Source organism: Schistocerca serialis, chromosome 5 (assembly GCF_023864345.2).
Source record: "Schistocerca serialis cubense isolate TAMUIC-IGC-003099 chromosome 5, iqSchSeri2.2, whole genome shotgun sequence".
NCBI lineage: Eukaryota > Metazoa > Arthropoda > Insecta > Orthoptera > Acrididae > Schistocerca > Schistocerca serialis.
Window position 1 is genome coordinate 480,442,371 of NC_064642.1, and position 17,960 is coordinate 480,460,330.

Genomic DNA, 17,960 nt, shown 5'->3' on the forward strand with positions numbered 1-17,960 from the left:
CTTCCTTGTTTGTGTCGGTGCTGACTTCCACAATAGCCCACACCCACACATGTACCGGGTGATCAAAAAGTCAGTATAAATTTGAAAACTTAATAAATCACGGAATAACGTAGATAGAGAGGTAAAAATTGACACTCATGCTTGGAATGACATGGGGTTTTATTAGAACAAAAAAAAAAAACAAAGTTCACAAAATGTCCGACAGAAGGCACTAGACCGCAAAACGTCAATGACGGGTGAGAGGTACGCCGATATGTTACAGACTCGCATCATCCCCAGCCTGGCTGATAATCACCTGCTGGAACGTACGATGTTTATGCAGGATGGCGCTCCACTCCATATTGCTAGACGCGTGAAAGGTCTCTTGCGCGCGTCGTTTGGTGATGATCGTTTGCTCAGCCGCCACTTTCGTCATGCTTGGCCTCTCAGGTCCGTGCGATTATTGGCTTTGGGGTTACCTGAAGTTGCAAGTGTATCGTGATCGATCGACATCTCTAGGGATGCTGAAAGACAACATCCGACGCCAATGCCTCATCATAACTCAGGACATGCTTTACAGTGCTGTTCACAACATTATTCCTCGACTACAGCTATTGTTGAGGAATGATGGTGGATATATTGAGCATTTCCTGTAAAGAACATCATCTTTGCTTTGTCTTACTTTGTTATGCTAATTATTGCTATTCTGATCAGATGAAGCACCATCTGTCGGACAGTTTTTGAACTTTTGTATTTTTTTGGTTCTAATAAAACCCCATGTCATTCCAAGCATGTGTGTCAGTTTGTACCTCTCTACCTACATTATTCCGTGATTTATTCAGTTTTCAAATTTATACTGACTTTTTGATCTCCCGGTATGTAGCCATTAATATTTTTTTTTTTTTATGTTTACTACTATTCTTCGGTACACACAGTCCACATGGCTGTGTCTATCATGAAATGTTACATAAAACTAAATAATAACTTACCCAAAGGGCCCAGACGGTAGTTGAATGTAACAAGTACGACGTCGTGGTCCATGAAATTCTCCGGAGACAAGTCTGCCATCTTACCGCTGCCTGTCGTGAATCGGCCACCGTGGATGACAACGATAACATCCTTCCGAAGTTCCATCTCTTCCAGCGTAGGTGTCTCAGAAATCTAAACAAACGTGGCGTCATCGTGTGTCAGAAAATGAATCTGATTTATGACGGCGTAAGTGGGTGACATCATTCGTATTATTGAAACAGTTACTGTTGCTGTTGTTATTGTTTCTAGACATATCAACACGAAATTAATCATCGATATAGGGAAAAACGTACAAGAAAACAAGCCAAACGGAAAGTACCAGGTATACAAATTATAAATATCAACTAAATAAAATACACAAAATATGCAAACAAGAGAATACCGCGTATAATAGAGGATTCGTTGGGTATGCGACAGAGGGAAATATGTCACGTTATTTGCAGATCTATAGTCTGTTATTCCAGCAACGTAAATTTCTTAACTGTCGTTGTTGCCGTAAAGTAATGTTGATTTTCGATAGCTATTCTATGAACACAAACTCCTAAAGCAAATAACTGATAGGTGCTAGTGGATGGACGACTAAGAGCAATGGAAGAATTCCACGGAGGCTACATCAGTTCACATGCAGAGGGGCTTACATAACTTTGGGAAAAATCATTATTTACCCTCCGGAAGGCCTTAATTTCTTATGAGCAAAATATTGGCATTGTTGTGGACTCCAATCCGAAGATTGGTTTGATGCTACGCTCTAGGCTACCCTGTCCTACGCAAGGCTCTTCATCACTGAGTAATTACTGCATTTTGAACCTGCGCGCATTCATTCTCTGGTCTCGCTGTATAATTTTTACCTCACCACCTCACTTACCTCCATTATATTTTTTAAAAATAAAGATGAAATTATGTGAAAATTGAATTGCATTCAAGAAACCACATTTACTGGCAAACAACATTTTCTTCTCTACATTTTAAAGCAGTGTCAAATGAATGGCTATCCATTGCTTTAGGTTCTCCTTGAATCACGTCACTCTACTTTTTTCTTGTCTGGTGGACATCCACATACCGTGTAGGGTAGGTCTGCAACAGCAGCTTGTCCTTGTTTGAAAGGTCTTAACTTTGTCGTGTACTATCGGGAGCTTGCATGCATTTAAATGCGCAGTTAATAATTATTAAACTCGTCTGAAATAGTTAATCACTGCCACTTTAAGAAGTGCAGAGCCACGTGCTGTGACGTCCAGGCCACGGCCTGTCTTCATCATAAGTCTCGGCCTGGCCCCATCCATACACATGGCGCTTACGCCACAGACACGAAAAAGAAAGCAGATGCTCCTCCAAGTACGGTATATATGTTATTTCCACGCATCCTTAACGCGAAATATAGTTGTTAATGCAGTACAAGTATTCTGTTGTATTCATTCTCCACAATATGTGTTCCACGCATATAATCAATCTCGCACTGTTTAAGAGCTGGGAACAAACAGTGAAGATAACTTATATGCACATGTAATATCTTTGAGTTATCTTCAGAGTCATTAGGAAGTTACGAATAGTAATGTGACCTTAGACAGCAGAAATTCGTACAAAGCTGATAAACGTTTATGAAGAGTTTGAGGGCTCATTTTCCACAGTTAAGTAAAGGCAACTGAATTCAACGGTTCTGTAATCCTCTTGCAGATGATGGCGCAAAAAGCATCCCAAAACTGCAACTATAGGTGAAAACAGCGAGAAAGCGCGCAGAATGGTCCTGGATAAACAGCGATGAAAGGGTTATGGAATAACAAACGTCAAGCGTATCTGTAATTGCAGGACGTTGCTCTTTACATGGAGCGTTAACTATGACAAACCAGTGTTCAAGGTAGCTGTGTTTTTCACTGAGTGCTGACCAAACTTAATAGCAATGATTGGACCATTTTTAAGAATACTAAAACTGAATTTGCGTTCTGATTACTGTAACTGAGACGAAGGTACACGACTTCAGATTAGGACTGTAACTAAGATGATTTGGATCAAACCGGTGGCCCTACAGCGAAGCAAGTGAAGTGAATTCACCGGAAAGGTAAGGTTATGGATAAGGGTTTTGGTATTCGGAAGGGAAGATATTTTTCCTAGTGATTACACGTCGAAAGATAAAGCATTATCTTGAGAATATTGTCCAAGTTTGTTAGATCAGCTGGATGTAGAAATACACTGACTGACAGGAAAGTGAAGGAGGAAATTAAATGCAACTTCACAGGTGAGAGAGTATATGATGTTACTGCTGTCGTTACAAAATCGACTCAAATTCACAAAGAACTTGGCAGTATGAGCCCACTCCGTATGACGCTGCAGAGGCTCTGGCCTGTATGAATGTACTGATTTGGTTGAGAAGGGAGTCATAAAGAAGTTGTATCCTCTCCTGAGGCAAATTGGACCACAATTGCTGTAACTGGTCCTTGATAACCGGGGTAATGGCACTCGGGCGGAATTGACATCCGAGCTGTTCACGCACTTGTTCTATCGGGGACAGATCTGGCGATCTCGCTGGCCACTTGAGTACCTCGACATCACACATACTGTTCACAGAAATATGTGCCATGTGTGAACGAGCATTGTGATGTTGGAAAATGGAACCAGGACAGTGTTGCATTAGAGGTAACATTAGGAAGCAGGATATCAGTGACGTACCGATATACCGTCACAGTTTCCTCATCTACATCTACATCATACTCTGCAAGCCACCTAATGGTGTATAGAGGAGGGTACTTTGGGTACCACTATCTGCTTCCTCCCACCCTGTTCCACTCGCGAATAGTGCATGGGAAGAGTTATTGTCGGTAAGCCTCTGTTTGGCTCTAATTGCTCGAATTTTCTCCTCATGGTCAACACGCGAGATGTATGTGGGGGCAGTAATATGTTCTCTGACTCCTTCTGAAACGTGCTGTCCCGAAATTTCAATAGTAAATCTCTCCGTGATGCACAAAGCCTCTCTTGTAACGTCTGCCAGCGGAGTTTGTTTAGCATCTCCGTAACGCTCTCTCGCCAGTTAAACGATCCCGTGACGAAGCAAGCAGCTCTTCGTTGGATCTTCTCTATCTCCTCTATCAGTCCTACCTGATAGGGCTCCCAGATAAATGGACAATAGTGAAGAATTTGGCGAACAAGCGTCTTATATGCAACTTCTTTCGTGGTTGAGTTACATTTCCTTAAGACTTTTCCGATGAATTTGAGTCTGCCGTCTGGTTTTCCCACTATCTGTTTTATATGGTCATTCCGCTTAAGGTCGCTCTGGATAGTTACGCCTAGATAGTTTAGGGCAGACACTGTCTCCACGCTACCAGCAGTGGCATGAAGTTACACCCGAAGGCTCCCCAAATCATTAGGTCCGGAATAACAACGCTGTGCCTCTCCAAAACATTGGAAGAATGGGATTTCTCCCAAGGTCGCCACGATACGTGCCGACGTTGGTCATCCGGGTAATGCAGAACTGCGGCCTATCAAAGAACATCTCATGTGACACCAATCATCAAAGGTCCAAGCTTCCCAGTCATGTCACCGCTCCAGACGCAGCTTTTTGTGTTCCGCTTTTCATGGCGGTCTACGCATGGGACGGTACTTCCCCAATACGGCTGTCCTGCTGTTACTGGCCTCCAACTAAAAGTGCGGGATAACACAGAATGTTACAGGGTGCTCATTACTTGTTCTCGAATGGCAGGCGCAGATGTGTAGGGATTACGATGCCTGATGCACTGCACAATACAGCGATGCTCCCTTGCAGTGGTCAATCGTGGTATACTAGAATCTTGATGACAAGTTTGCCTGCCCTCGCGCTTCCGAATGCCCCTCAAGTCTGATTCTCACGATTCATACTGCCGGTTAAATGTAAACCAACAATGATGCCCATTTCAAAGCCTAGCCGGTGCTGATAACTCTGTCTCACACAATTGCGCTGCTTCTCTGTGTCCTTCACGGTGATTACTCAGCATCTGATGCTGTTTAAGCCCCGTATGTACCCTACTAGGCTTGATAACAACACTAAACACGAACGAAACTAATGCACTCGTGTGGCGATTCTACTGAGAACTGCAACTCTAATCATTTACGTGACTGCCGACGTTGTGTACGGGTACGAAGGTACACTGATATCCGACCATGTTCCCTGCGTGCTTCACTGTTTTTGTCAAGCGGAGTAACAGATGGAAGGCCTCGACTGAAAAAGAAAAATGTCATCTTCCATGAGCATAACGCACCTGCCTTCAAAGGTGTTCTGGCAATGGGAATACTGATCGAATGTAGGAACGTCCAACCTGTTCGTAAATGTGGTAATCGCTGACTTCCACCCGTTCGCATATATAAAGAAATTTAGGCTGGGAAAACGTACTGTGTCCAGCGAAAAGGCTGCAGCAGTAGCACTACACGAATGAAATCTGTTAGCTAGAAGCTTGATTGACAAAGCGCAATGACTATGTGTAAAAGAACGAACGGCGTGTTGTAAAACAGAATACTGCAAACTATGAAGATACTGCTGTGAATGAGAATGGAAGGTTCTCGTACATGGCTACGGTCGCAGGTTCGAATCCTGCCTCGGGCATGGATGTGTGTGATGTCCTTAGGTTAGTTAGGTTTAAGTAGTTCTAGGTTCTAGGGGACTAATGACCTGAGATGTTAAGTCCCATAGTGCTCAGAGCCATTTTTTCTCGTACATGTAAACATATCAATGGGATGTCAGCGTTCCCTCCAGAAGAACCAAAAATAATGGGCTTGTCTCAGAATAAGTCCATGGTTAAGTCCTCAAATTGGCCCCAAAAAGTGCATCAGATGTTATGCTGCCGTTTGATCCTTTCACTTTTGTGTCCTAAAAAGAATCTTGACTCATCATTCATCATGCATTTTACGGTTTTGTTCCATCAGTAGTGGTAAGTGAGGTAATCTGCAACGGATCCCTGCCTTAAAAACGACGGAATATGTGTGGGATAATTGATCTAACTGAAGTCTTGAAGTTTATCTGTAAGATTATCAAACGACGTCGTATCACAGATGGTTATATGAACTCGGGCACTCGTGCTAGCAGACAATACTCGAAGGACAAGATAAATTAGACCACATAAATTTCTCACTCAACATTTGATTTCAGATCATCTGTAACGTACTCCATCTGATAAAAGTACTCGTAACCTATTAGTGGACACTGACATGTGATGTGTCCTCCACCCTTCACCTTTTGACAGCTTGAACTCTGCTGGGAACACTTTCAAGGAAGTGCCTGAATGCCCGTGGAGGAAAGTCAACCCGTTCTTGCTCAGGAGCCAAAATCAGAGAAGGTAGTTGTGTATTACGCAGGGACCTGTAGCAAAGTCGATGTTCTAACTCAGCCCAAAGATGTTCCATTGGATTCATGTCGGGAGTCTCGACTTGCCAGTCCATTCCAAAAATATTATCGTCTACAAGCCATTGCCTCATAGAAGCTACTTTATGAAATGACGCATTGTCTCGCTTAAATAAACAAATATTGTCTGCAAACTGTTCATCTATTGTACTCAGTACGCAGTACTGTAAACTGTGTCCATATCCCATAGCGCTCTCTTAAAGACAATAAAGCGACCACACCATAACCTTGAAAAACACCACCATGCCGTAACGCCAACTCCTCTGTACTTCACTATTGGTAGTACAAATGATGGCAGGTAAAGTTCTTCGGGCTTTGGCCGAAGCCAAACCCTTCTATCGGACTGCCACAGGCTATGTAGCTTGATTCATAGCTTCAAATTACTCATCTTCGGTCCAGTGGCGTTACTCTTTACACCAGCTCATGCATCACTTAGCACTGACTACAGAAATGTACACCATGTGATCAAAAGTATCCGGACACCACCAAAAACATACTTTTTTCCTATTAGGTGCATTGTTCTGCCACATACTGCCGGTACTCCATATCAGCGACCTCAATAGTTATTAGACATCGTGAGAAAGCAGAATGGGGCGCTCCGCGGAACTCACGGACTTTGAACGTGGTCAGATGATTGGGTGTCACTTGTGTCATACGTCTATACGCGAGATTTTCACTCTCTTAAACATCCCTAGGTTCATTTTTTCCGGTGTAATAGTGAAGGGACACGTGAAGGGACAAGCACAGCACAAAAGCGTACGGGCCGACCTCATCTGTTGACTGACAGAGACCGCCGTCAGTTGAAGAGGGTCGTAATGTATAATAGGCAGACGTCAATCGAGACCATCACACAGGAATTCCAAACTGCATCAGGATACACTGCAAGTACTATGACAGTTAGGCGGAAAGTGAGAAAACTTGGATTTAGTAGTCGAGCGGCTGCTCATAAGCTACACATCACACCGGTAAACGCCAAACGACGCCTCCCTTGGTGTAAGGAGCGTAAACATTGGACGATTGAACAGTGGAAAAACGATGTGTGGAGCGACGAATCACAGTACACAATGTGGCGATCCGATGGAAGGGTGTGGGCATGGCGAATGCCCGGTGAACGTCATCTGCCAGCGTGTGTAGTGCCAACAGTAAAATTCGGATGCGGTGGTGTTATGGTGTGCTAACTGATTTATAATGTGTCGATTCCATCTATGGTTTGAGACAAACTATTCTCAATCACTCAAGATCACTTTTCATCTACAATTGCTCATCACTGATGGTATCTGCCTTCAGTTTTGGATGCTCCTGCTAGAGATACTTACAATGTATTTATACTGTCCGATTCACTGTCTCCAGTAATATTCCTTCCAATTGGTGAGTTTACAGTGTCGTTCATCTATGTGTTGCTTATGGTACAGGGTAATGTGCTTTGCGCCACTTATAAGCAATAATGACAGCCCATGAATGATAATTTCTCCCACCTCATTAAGATGCTGTGTATTGGAACATAGAGTTTAAAGTATTGTGTTAACCACCTCTTATTTATATTACTTTCTCTGGTTCTGTGGGATTATCAGAGCCTAAATTATTTGGCCACTGAATGAGTCGCTGTATAATTCATACGCTGATAGTAGACCTAAAAATTAAGAAAATTAAAAAAGAAATTATTTGTTGAAGTATATAAAAATAACCAACGCATTTGAACGAAAGCCTCCAAACTACATAGAGGAATCTCTGTTTGTAGCCCTTCCCTATTACATGTTCATACTTTTTTCACCATTCAGCGAATAATTTAGCAGCCTGACTCATCCACGAGTGCTTCGCCATGTAATGAACAGCTGTCATAAAACGCACGACAACATGCCGTCCACAGCACATACGCCCACAGGTGACTCAATTGCGAATGCTACCTTGCTAAACGGAAAATGAAAATAGTAAACTAAACTAAAGTAAACCCTGTCCGAACAGGCCTCGGAAGGCCCAAGGGTACCGACCGGCCGCCGTGTCATCCTCAGCCCACAGGCGTCACTGGATATGGATATGGAGGGGCACGTGGTCAGCACACCGCTCTCCCGGCCGTATGTCAGTTTCCGAGACCGGAGCCGCTACTTCTCAATCAAGTAGCTTCTCACAAGGGCTGAGTGCATCCCGCTTGCCACCAACGCTCGGCAGACCGGATGGTCACCCATCCAAGTGCTAACCCAGCCCGACAGCTCTTAACTTCGGTGATCTGACGGGAACCGGTGTTACCACTGCAGCAAGACCGCTGGCAATGAAAATAGTACTCAGCAGTATAATTTCTTCAGGAGAAGGCAGTGGGACCTCACACGCCGCATCGCATTCTGATGGACCACGGCTGAGTTGTCAGTGTTGTTCCTACCTGATGGGTGAAGATGTTCAAGTAGAGACAGTCCTCCTTGCCCCTGTACTTGAGTTCTGGGTATGTCAGCTGTGGGCACGGACTGCCTTCCTTCGTGGCATTCAGCACGTCGTCCCATTTCTCTGGCGGTATGGGTAACTGCAAACAAACAATTAGTGTTTATTAGACAGAAGAGACATACCTACACTTTACTGAGGACAGTAAAAGATAATCGGCACTTTGCTAACATCTGTGACAGCCTCTGAAAGCATTTTCGTAAAGTACAAATATTGCTAGCGTAGCAACCAAATTTACTGGTATTACACACGATCCAGCACTGAGGTGCTTTTGGAACTATGCGTTTGGAACACAGTAACAGACTACAGCGAATTGAAAACAGTGGAAAACTTGCAAAAAAGTAGCTGAAAGTATTTGGAATGCCATGCAAGGAAGAGAAGCTTAAAATTACAATGGCACGTTGTATCAAGCGCTACAGTCTTAAGTTTTTAGCGAGGAAACAAAATTTTATGAAAATCGCTTACTGGGGAAAGAGACAGGATGATAGGACTTGTGCTAAGACGTACAGAACTATGAGCATCCACAGTGCTTGAGCTACTAAGGAACAACGTGCTAAAATAACTGAAAAATGCTACGGAACATCCGACAACTGCTATGGAACACCCAATCAATGGTAGTAAAATGAAAGGTTGATGGCGGGACATATTTCCCAGCGAAGCTTGTGCACGAAAGCTCTTTATATATCCGACAGTTCATGTAGTATGGTGTTTGACGAAGATAGTTGTGGAGCCTATTAATGGGATATTCCCTGTGGTAAGGCAACATGTCTGCTAGACATCATTCGAGAGCTTACGATCAAGGACGAGCAGTCGGATCTGGCATCGCTGGATTTTTGTACATATAAGTCTGATATCGAATTGATACAATAGCAGACGAATAAAGAAAATATGACATCTGTGGGTAGTATCAAATCGTAAGCTCAATGACATAAAACGTCATGTCAGTGATTGGGTCACCAGAGACAGAGCCAAGCTCTTATTGCACAAGAATATAGAACAAATAAACAAAAATAAAATGTAAGTCTGCAGGCTTTCGTGGGCATTGTCACTGAAGTTAAAATCTCCTGAGTTATTAGGCAGCGTCATATTTCCCATACAATAATCGGCGTTTCGACCCCTCTGCTGGGATCTTCATCAGCATCTTCCAGTGTCCACTACTGCTAGTGTTCTAGCAGTAGTAGACACCGGAAAATCCAATAGAGGGGTCGAAACGTCGATTCTTTTAGAGGAAATATTACGTGACCCAGAATATTTTAACTTCAAAAATAAAATGTTGTGGGACCTGAGAGAACGATGCAAACATATTGTTGTCAGGAGAAAAGCTGACTGTTGTAAAAGAATCCCGTTGTGCGTGAAGACTCACTACGCCATATGGAAAGAATATAAAGGATGTAAGTGTTGGGATAAGCCCATGGAAAAGCATCGTTTGTGAGCAAGAGGTAAACTGAAAAACAATATTCGAATGAAGACGAAGAAGCACTTCAGTAAAATATAGCAAAATAGTATTGTACCCATTGAGAAGCAGTTAAAAATATATTTCTGACTTTTTAAATTTGGTGATGGTGATGCATGGTAATAGCATCATGAACTGAAAAAAATTAATGAATCAAACAAGAGTAAAACGGGAATCTAGATTAATAGGAAAAATGATACAATTAACATGTTGCCCCCGCATTTTGGAAGAAAAGAGGGCCAAAAGGATAGGGCAGAGTGTATGTGCGTATGCCCATTATCTCCTCTCTCTCACCCATGGATCGTTTTCAACTAAATTTGGCACAGAAATAGCAGGCCTCATGAGTCTCAGCACTGTGGGATTTGTAGTATCCTAGCTCCAATAGCACCAGAGATCCAAGAAAAAAATGTGTTTTTCAGTCCCTGTGTGTAGGTTGCATGCAGAACAGGCATATGTTGTAGGAGCAGTATTTCTGCACCAAATCAACCTGCTTTGCAGGGCAATCTATATGTCAGAACAAGAAACTGTTTCCTGGGCCCCAACATGTAAGCTTCCTGGCATGACAGGTGTGATGTGCTGCAGTAGCATGAGGCTGATTTATAGAGCTGCATTGCAAGGCGACCTTTATGACAAGGGAAAATTAATGATATTCAGGCCCTGATGTGTGGTCAGCCCTGCATGACATAATGTGTTGTGGCAATAGTACAGCCAACTTTGCTTAAGGGTATTGCAGAAGCTATAAAGCGCTGATGAGCATGACTGGGGAAGGAGGGAAAGGACAATATAAGAGGGCGGAGCAACTGGACAGAGAGAGGAGAGAAGGGGAAGGTGCATGAGGCAGATGGAAGATATAGATGGGTAGTGGACAGGTGGAAAAGGAAGAGCCAGAGGTGAAAATGAAAAGAGATGGGGGGAGACTGACATGTTCAAAGGGAGTGGGGAGGAAGATATGGTGAGAGAAGAGATGGAGGAAATGGTGAAAGAGAGTGGGAGAGGGAGATGAGAAGATGAATGGGGAGGAGGAAATACACAACTGGCCATTAAAATTGCTACACCACGAAGATGACGTGCTACAGACGCGAAATTTAACCGACAGGAAGAAGATGCTGTGATATGCAAATGATTAGGTTTTCAGAGCATTCACACAAGGTTGGCGCCGGTGGCTACACCTACAACGTGCTGACATGAGGAAAATTTCCAACCGATTTCTCATACACAAACAGCAGTTGACCGGCGTTGCCTGGAGTAAAGTTGTTGTGATGCCTCGTGTAAGGAGGAGAAATGCGTACCATCACGTTTCTGACTTTGATAAAGGTCGGATTGTAGCCTATCTCGATTGCGGTTTATCGTATCGCGACACTGCTGGTCGCGTTGGTCGAGATCCAATTACTGTTAGCAGAATATGGAATCGGTGGGTTCAGGAGAGTAATACGGAACGCCGTGCTGGATCCCAATGGCCTCGTATCACTAGCAGTCAAGATGATAGGCATCTTATCCGCATGGCTGTAACGGATCGTGCAGCCACGTCACGATCCCTGAGTTAACAGATGGGGACGTTTGCAAGACAACAACCATCTGCACGAACGGTTCGACGACGTTTGCAGCAGCACGGACTATCAGCTCGGAGACCATGGCTGCGGTAACCCTTGATGCTGCATCACAGACAAGAACGCCTGCGATGGTGTACTCAACGACGAACCTGGGTGCACGAATAGCAAAACGTCATTTTTTTCGGATGATTCCAGGTTCTATTTACAGCATCATGATGGTCGCATCCGTGTTTGGCGACATCGCGGTGAACGCACATTGCAAGCGTGTATTCGTCATCGTCATACTGGCGTATCACCCGGCGTGATGGTATGGGGTGCCATTGGTTACACGTCTCAGTCACCCCTTGTTCGCATTGACAGAACTTTGAACAGTGGACGTTACATTTCAGATGTGTTACGACCCGTGGCTCTACCCATCATTCGATCCCTACGAAACCCTACATTTCAGCAGGATAATGCACGACCGCATGTTGCAGGTCTTGTACGGGCCTTTCTGGATACAGAAAATGTTCGACTGCTGCCCCGGCCAGCACATTCTCCAGATCTTTCACAAACTGAAAACGTCTGGTCAATGGTGGGCGAGCAACTGGCTCGTCACAATACGCCAGTCACTACTCTTGATGAACTGTGGTATAGTGTTAAAGCTGCATGGGAAGCTGTACATGTACACGCCACACAAGCTCTGTTTGACTCAATGCCCAGCAGTATCAAGGCCGTTATTACGGCCAGAGGTGTTTGTTCTTGGTATTGATTTCTCAGTATCTATGCACCCAAATCGCGTGAAAATCTAATCACATGTCAGTTCTAGTATAATATGTTTGTCCAATGAATACCCGTTTATCATCTGCATTTCTTTTTGGTGTAGCAATTTTGATGGCCAGTAGTGTAGATATTGATGGGAGGACCACATGGACAAACTGAGGGAGGAAGAGCTGTGTTCATTTGTTGAACACATACACAGGCGAAGCCTTGGGGAAAACATTAATAACTACATAAAACAAGGGTACTAGTAATGCAAGAAGTAAAACAGCTGAGTTTGAAAAGCGTAATAGTGATAAACAGCGGATGGCGCTTGCTACCCAACAACCTGACGGTTGAGAAGATAAAATGGAAGGAAATCGATTGTGTCCTATACAAAAGAGTGATACTGTCATTCGCCTCAAGTGGTTAAGAGAACAAACAGCTTCTAACAGACTGAGTCTGATTCACATGGAACATTATTACTGTCGAATTACAATAAGAACGTTGCACAAGATGAATGTGCCCAAATCAGTTTTGAACGTCAGTCTCACAGCGCTTGGTGGCTGCGTGCACTCACCCCGAAGCGCAGCGGCCCCACGGGTGGCTCTGCGTACGGGATGCCGAGGTAGGCGTAGAAGCGGCGGCCGCTTCGTGACGTCATCACTCGGCCGCGCACCTTGCCGTCGGCTATTTCGACGACCGGCGCCGCGTCCTCCGCCTCCGCCCCCGCCTCCCCCTCCCCATGCTGGTCGGCGCCGCGGGCTGGGGCCGGGGCTGGCCCCAGAAGCCACAGGCAGCAGGCCAGGGCGACGCACCACGTCCTCCAGCAGGCTCGCATGGCGCCGGTATACGCCGCCGCCACACTGCCGCTGCGGCACAGCGACTTATCTTATCGACACCGACATCTGCCACTTCTGAACCGTCCTGCAGCATTCAGACACGTCAGGCTCTTCAGAGACACGTCAGTGGCGAATACAAGTCAGCTACAGAAAACCCGAAGTTTCTTAACGGCGTCCCCATCAGAAGTGATCTGAATAATGCCTTTCAGCTGATAAAAAAAGCACCTGCCAATGTACCTTTGATTAGTTGCGAATGTCTCAGGTTCAACAGTTCTCTAAACGTAAACATTATTGTAAGACAGTCATTTCTTCAAATCTTAACTTTCTGACACACACGATGTTTCACGAGGAATAGCTAGTATTTTAACTTCTTATGTCATGCAGAATTTGTTAAAGCACATCATACTCGCTGTCGGCTGCAGACATTATTCATTTCTACAGCTACGTCTACAGGTGGCGCAGTGGTTAGCACTGGACTCGCATTCGGGAGGACGATGGTTCAATCCCGCGTCCGGCCATCCTCATTTAGGTTTTCCGTGATTTTCCTAAATCGCTTCAGGCAAATGCTGGAATGGTGCCTTTGAAAGGGCACGGCCGACTTCCTTCCCCGTCCTTCCCTAATCCGATGAGACCGATGACCTCGCTGTTTGGTCTCTTCCCCCAAAAGAAACCAACCCAACCCAATTTACACACCGCAAACCACCTCACGGTGTTTCGCGAAGGGTACTTTGTGAACCCGTGTCATTTCCCCCTTTTGGAAAAAACGACATTTTGTCTATGGAGTGCGTGATAATTTTTAAAAAAATTTTTTGTTTATTAATAGACACAATCACATGTTTATGACACAGTCATAACCGGTTTCGGCCATACAATGACCATCTTCAGATTCTAAAGGCGGCATACACTGAACACAGGTTCGTGCGTTGTCAAACTTTTCCTGTTCAAGTTTCGTATTGTTCGCTGGAAGAAAGATTGCTAGTAAGCCTTGTACGGGCTCTAATCTCTCTAATTTTGCCTTCACGGTCTTTTCGTGAGATACACGTAGGATGTCGCAATATATTTGGTGACTCATCTAGAAATGTACATCCTCGGAATTCCAACAGTTGAACGTGAGGTGATGCAGAACGACTCTCCTGCAGCATCTGTCACTGGAGTTAGCTAAGCATTCCGTGACGCTTTCGTGTTTACTAAATGAACCTGTAACGAACCGCACTATTGTTTTTCGGATCTTCTCTATGAGTCGTGCCTTGTGTCAAAGAGTAAAATTATTAGTAGCATCTCACAAAATAACATACCTCCTACGGAAAGGGAAACTAGCAAGAAACCATCAAATAAAATTAAATGATGTAGGATTAGAAGAAGAGCAGTGACGGATTCGCTAGGGGTATCTCTGAACAAATGTCGTAACTTTGCACATAATGTAGAGGAAGCAGACAAACATCATAAACGAAATTATAAACATTGCAAATAGGCAATTTCCTCTTCCTTCGAAAACAGAGTATACCGCCCAACCGTATTAGCATCAGTCGTAGGAAATGGGGCTAACGTTTGGGCTCATGGATTGCACCTAGTGAAGCCAGCCCCATTAGTGAGAAGAGTTCAGTGAGGAGTGTTACTAACGTTAACGAGTGCCTACTGCACTACCTCGAATGGAAAATGGAAATAAGCGTTTGGCGTCATTGGCCGGGAGACCCCTTACGAGGCAGGTCCGGCCTCCTTGGTGCACGTCTTATTACATTCGACGCCACATTGGGCGACCTGCACGCCGGAAGGGGATGAAATGATGATGAAAACAACACAATACCCATTCCATGAGCGGAGAAAATCCCCGACCCAGCCGGGAATCCAACCCGGGCCCCTGAGGACAGTAGTCCGTCACGCTGACCATTCAGCTATTTTTTTTTTCTTTAAATTCCCATTTTGTTTGGTTATGTTCGTTGCATATGCTCGGGGCGGACGTCGTAAGACATCCGTTTAAGTTCGTTGGTGATCGATTAACTCAGTTTTTTATTACAGAGGACAGTTAAACCCTCTGACCGAACACGCTCAGCTACTGTGCCGGCTGCTATCGGGGCGGACACTACCTCGAATGATACTTCGTTAGTAATTACAGGAATACATCAACTGGATTTGGAAATTACTAGTTAAAGAAAAGCAATCAAATGGAAGTCCCAAGAATGCTTGGAACTGATGCTAATACGAAAAAGTTATTAAAAATTCAGGTATTATAACTGTAGAAAAATGAGTGGGACACTTCAGACACAGGCAGGAAAACGTGTTGTAAGTAGGCTGTTTATGTTTTCTTATTGGCAACGTTACGTAGCGCTCTGTATGAAAATCACTGGCTGTGCTGTGTGCAGTCTGTGGCTAGTTTGCATTGTTGTCTGCCATTGTAGTGTTGGGCAGCGGCAGCTGGATGTTAACAGCGCGTAGCGTTGCGCAGTCGGAGGTGAGCCGCCACTAGTGGTGGATGTGGGGAGAGAGATGGCGGAGTTTTGAAATTTGTAAGACTGGATGTCAATTATGACTATTAAGGTAAATACATTGTTTGTTCTCTATTAAAATCTTTCATTTGCTAACTATGCCTATCAGTAGTTAGTGCCTTCCGTAGTTTGAATCCTTTATTTAGCTGGCAGTAGTGGCGCTCGCTGTATTGCAGTAGTTCGAGTAACGAAGATTTTTGGTGAGGTAAGTGATTTGTGAAAGGTATAGGTTAATGTTAGTCAGGGCCATTCTTTTGTAGGGGTTTTTGAAAGTCAGATTGCGTTGCGCTAAAAAATATTGTGTGTCAGTTTAAGCACAGTCTTGTATAATTTTTCTAAGGGGACGTTTCAGTGTTCATTTCTCCCTAGCATCAGGGAAAGACTAAAAATGAGATTTATTAACCAGGCGAGTGTAATGATACATTACCTGACTGTATCTGGCGTGTAATGGCCAACAGACATAAAGGATTTTGATTCCAAGAGTTGCATTAGGGAGCGAGTCGACTTGGCGCATCAGTATCCAGGAAGGCCAAGGAAGATTTCACGAGGTATTGAACCACTCGTCAGCATGTTGCCACTCCGGCTAGACAAAATACCTTGCAGATGTAGAGAAGACAACTGAGGTCGGCGACCACCGAATGAAATAGTTTCTCAACAATTTACATTGCGTTGGTGCAAGTGATAATGAAAGTGTGGGCTTTAAGAGGTAACAGTGATTGGTGGAATTGCTTGTTATAGTAGACACGCTGTTGACGTGCTGTTTACCGAGCGAGGTGGCGCAGTGGTTAGCACACTGGACTCGCATTCGGGAGGACGACGGTTCAATCCCACGTCCGGCCATCCTGATTTAGGTTTTCCGTGATTTCCCTAGATCACTTCAGGCAAATGCCGGGATGGTTCCTTCGAAAGGGCACGGCCGATTTCCTTCCCCATCCTTCCCTAATCCGAGCTTGTGCTCCCTCTCTAATGACCTCGTTGTCGACGGGACGTTAAACACTAATCTCCTCCTCCTCCTCCTCTTGACGTGCTGTTTGACGCCCTAGGTATCAAACAGAGGGTGACTGTTGACCAGGGTATTATGAGGGTGGAGGAGGAGGAGGATATTAGTGTTTAACGTCCCGTCGACAACGAGGTCATTAGAGACGGAGCGCAAGCTCGGGTGAGGGAAGGATGGGGAAGGAAATCGGCCGTGCCCTTTCAAAGGAACCATCCCGGCATTTGCCTGAAGCGATTTAGGGAAATCACGGAAAACCTAAATCAGGATGGCCGGAGACGGGATTGAACCGTCGTCCTCCCGAATGCAAGTCCAGTGTGCTAACCACTGCACCACCTCGCTCGGTATCTGAGGGTGGAGCCAGTAGATGAATCTACAGGTTATGTGCACCAAAATAAATGAAATAAACATGGCAGATTCTGTAGTGGCGATGTAGTATTAGTATTTGGGTAACTGGTTAAGGGTTTTATTGTAGTTTTGGGTAGTATAAGTAGTTTTAAAAATTAAAATTCAGCATCACAAATAAATGGTTAATATATGTATTTATTGTTATCCAAGAAAATGGGATTCTTACTGCCTATTTTAGCTTCTCAGATAATGGGCTGTAATCGTCAAGACTAAATAATTAAATAAATAAATATCAGTCCTGTGTGGTACGACTCCCATACTGATAAGCAATATTCAACTATTGATCGAACGTGTGTTTTGTAAGCTACTTCCTTTGTTGGTGGACTATACCTCCTCAGGATTCTTCCAATTAATCTCAGTCTGGCATCTGACTTACTAGCTATTAATTTTATGTGGTTGTTACACTTCAAATCTATCGTTTCGCATACTACTATACATTGTATGAAAGTAACTACCTCCAGTGATTGTTCTGCAATTTTTTGATCATAGAATAACGGGTCTTTCTGCCTATATATTCGCAATACATTATATTTCCTTGTGATGAGGGTCAACTGCCAACCTAGATCCCGTGCAGGTCTTCCTGCATTTCGCTACAGTTTTATAGCGTCATGACCTACCTGTATACAACGTGAAAAGCCTGACGGAACTTCTGACGTCATCTAATGGGTCGTTTATATACATATTGTGAAAAGTAC

General features: G+C 44.2%; 1 protein-coding gene and 1 non-coding gene across 2 annotated transcripts in view; both read right to left on the reverse strand.

Moving 5' to 3' along the window:
* The window catches only part of LOC126482010 (venom carboxylesterase-6-like), a 143,308-nt gene extending 129,929 nt beyond the window's left edge, over nt 1-13,379 (reverse strand). Inside the window, exons 1-3 of the mRNA XM_050105978.1 lie at nt 13,119-13,379; nt 8,742-8,879; nt 969-1,140 (exon numbers count right to left, since the gene is read on the reverse strand). Coding sequence (XP_049961935.1) covers nt 969-1,140; nt 8,742-8,879; nt 13,119-13,379 — 571 coding nt within the window. The remainder of the gene's footprint in view (nt 1-968; nt 1,141-8,741; nt 8,880-13,118) is intronic.
* A 3,747-nt stretch (nt 13,380-17,126) lies between these two features.
* Trnaa-ugc (transfer RNA alanine (anticodon UGC)) lies at nt 17,127-17,199 on the reverse strand. Its single transcript has one exon. It is a non-coding gene; the product is annotated as a tRNA-Ala (tRNA).
* Nucleotides 17,200-17,960: the final 761 nt, after the last annotated feature.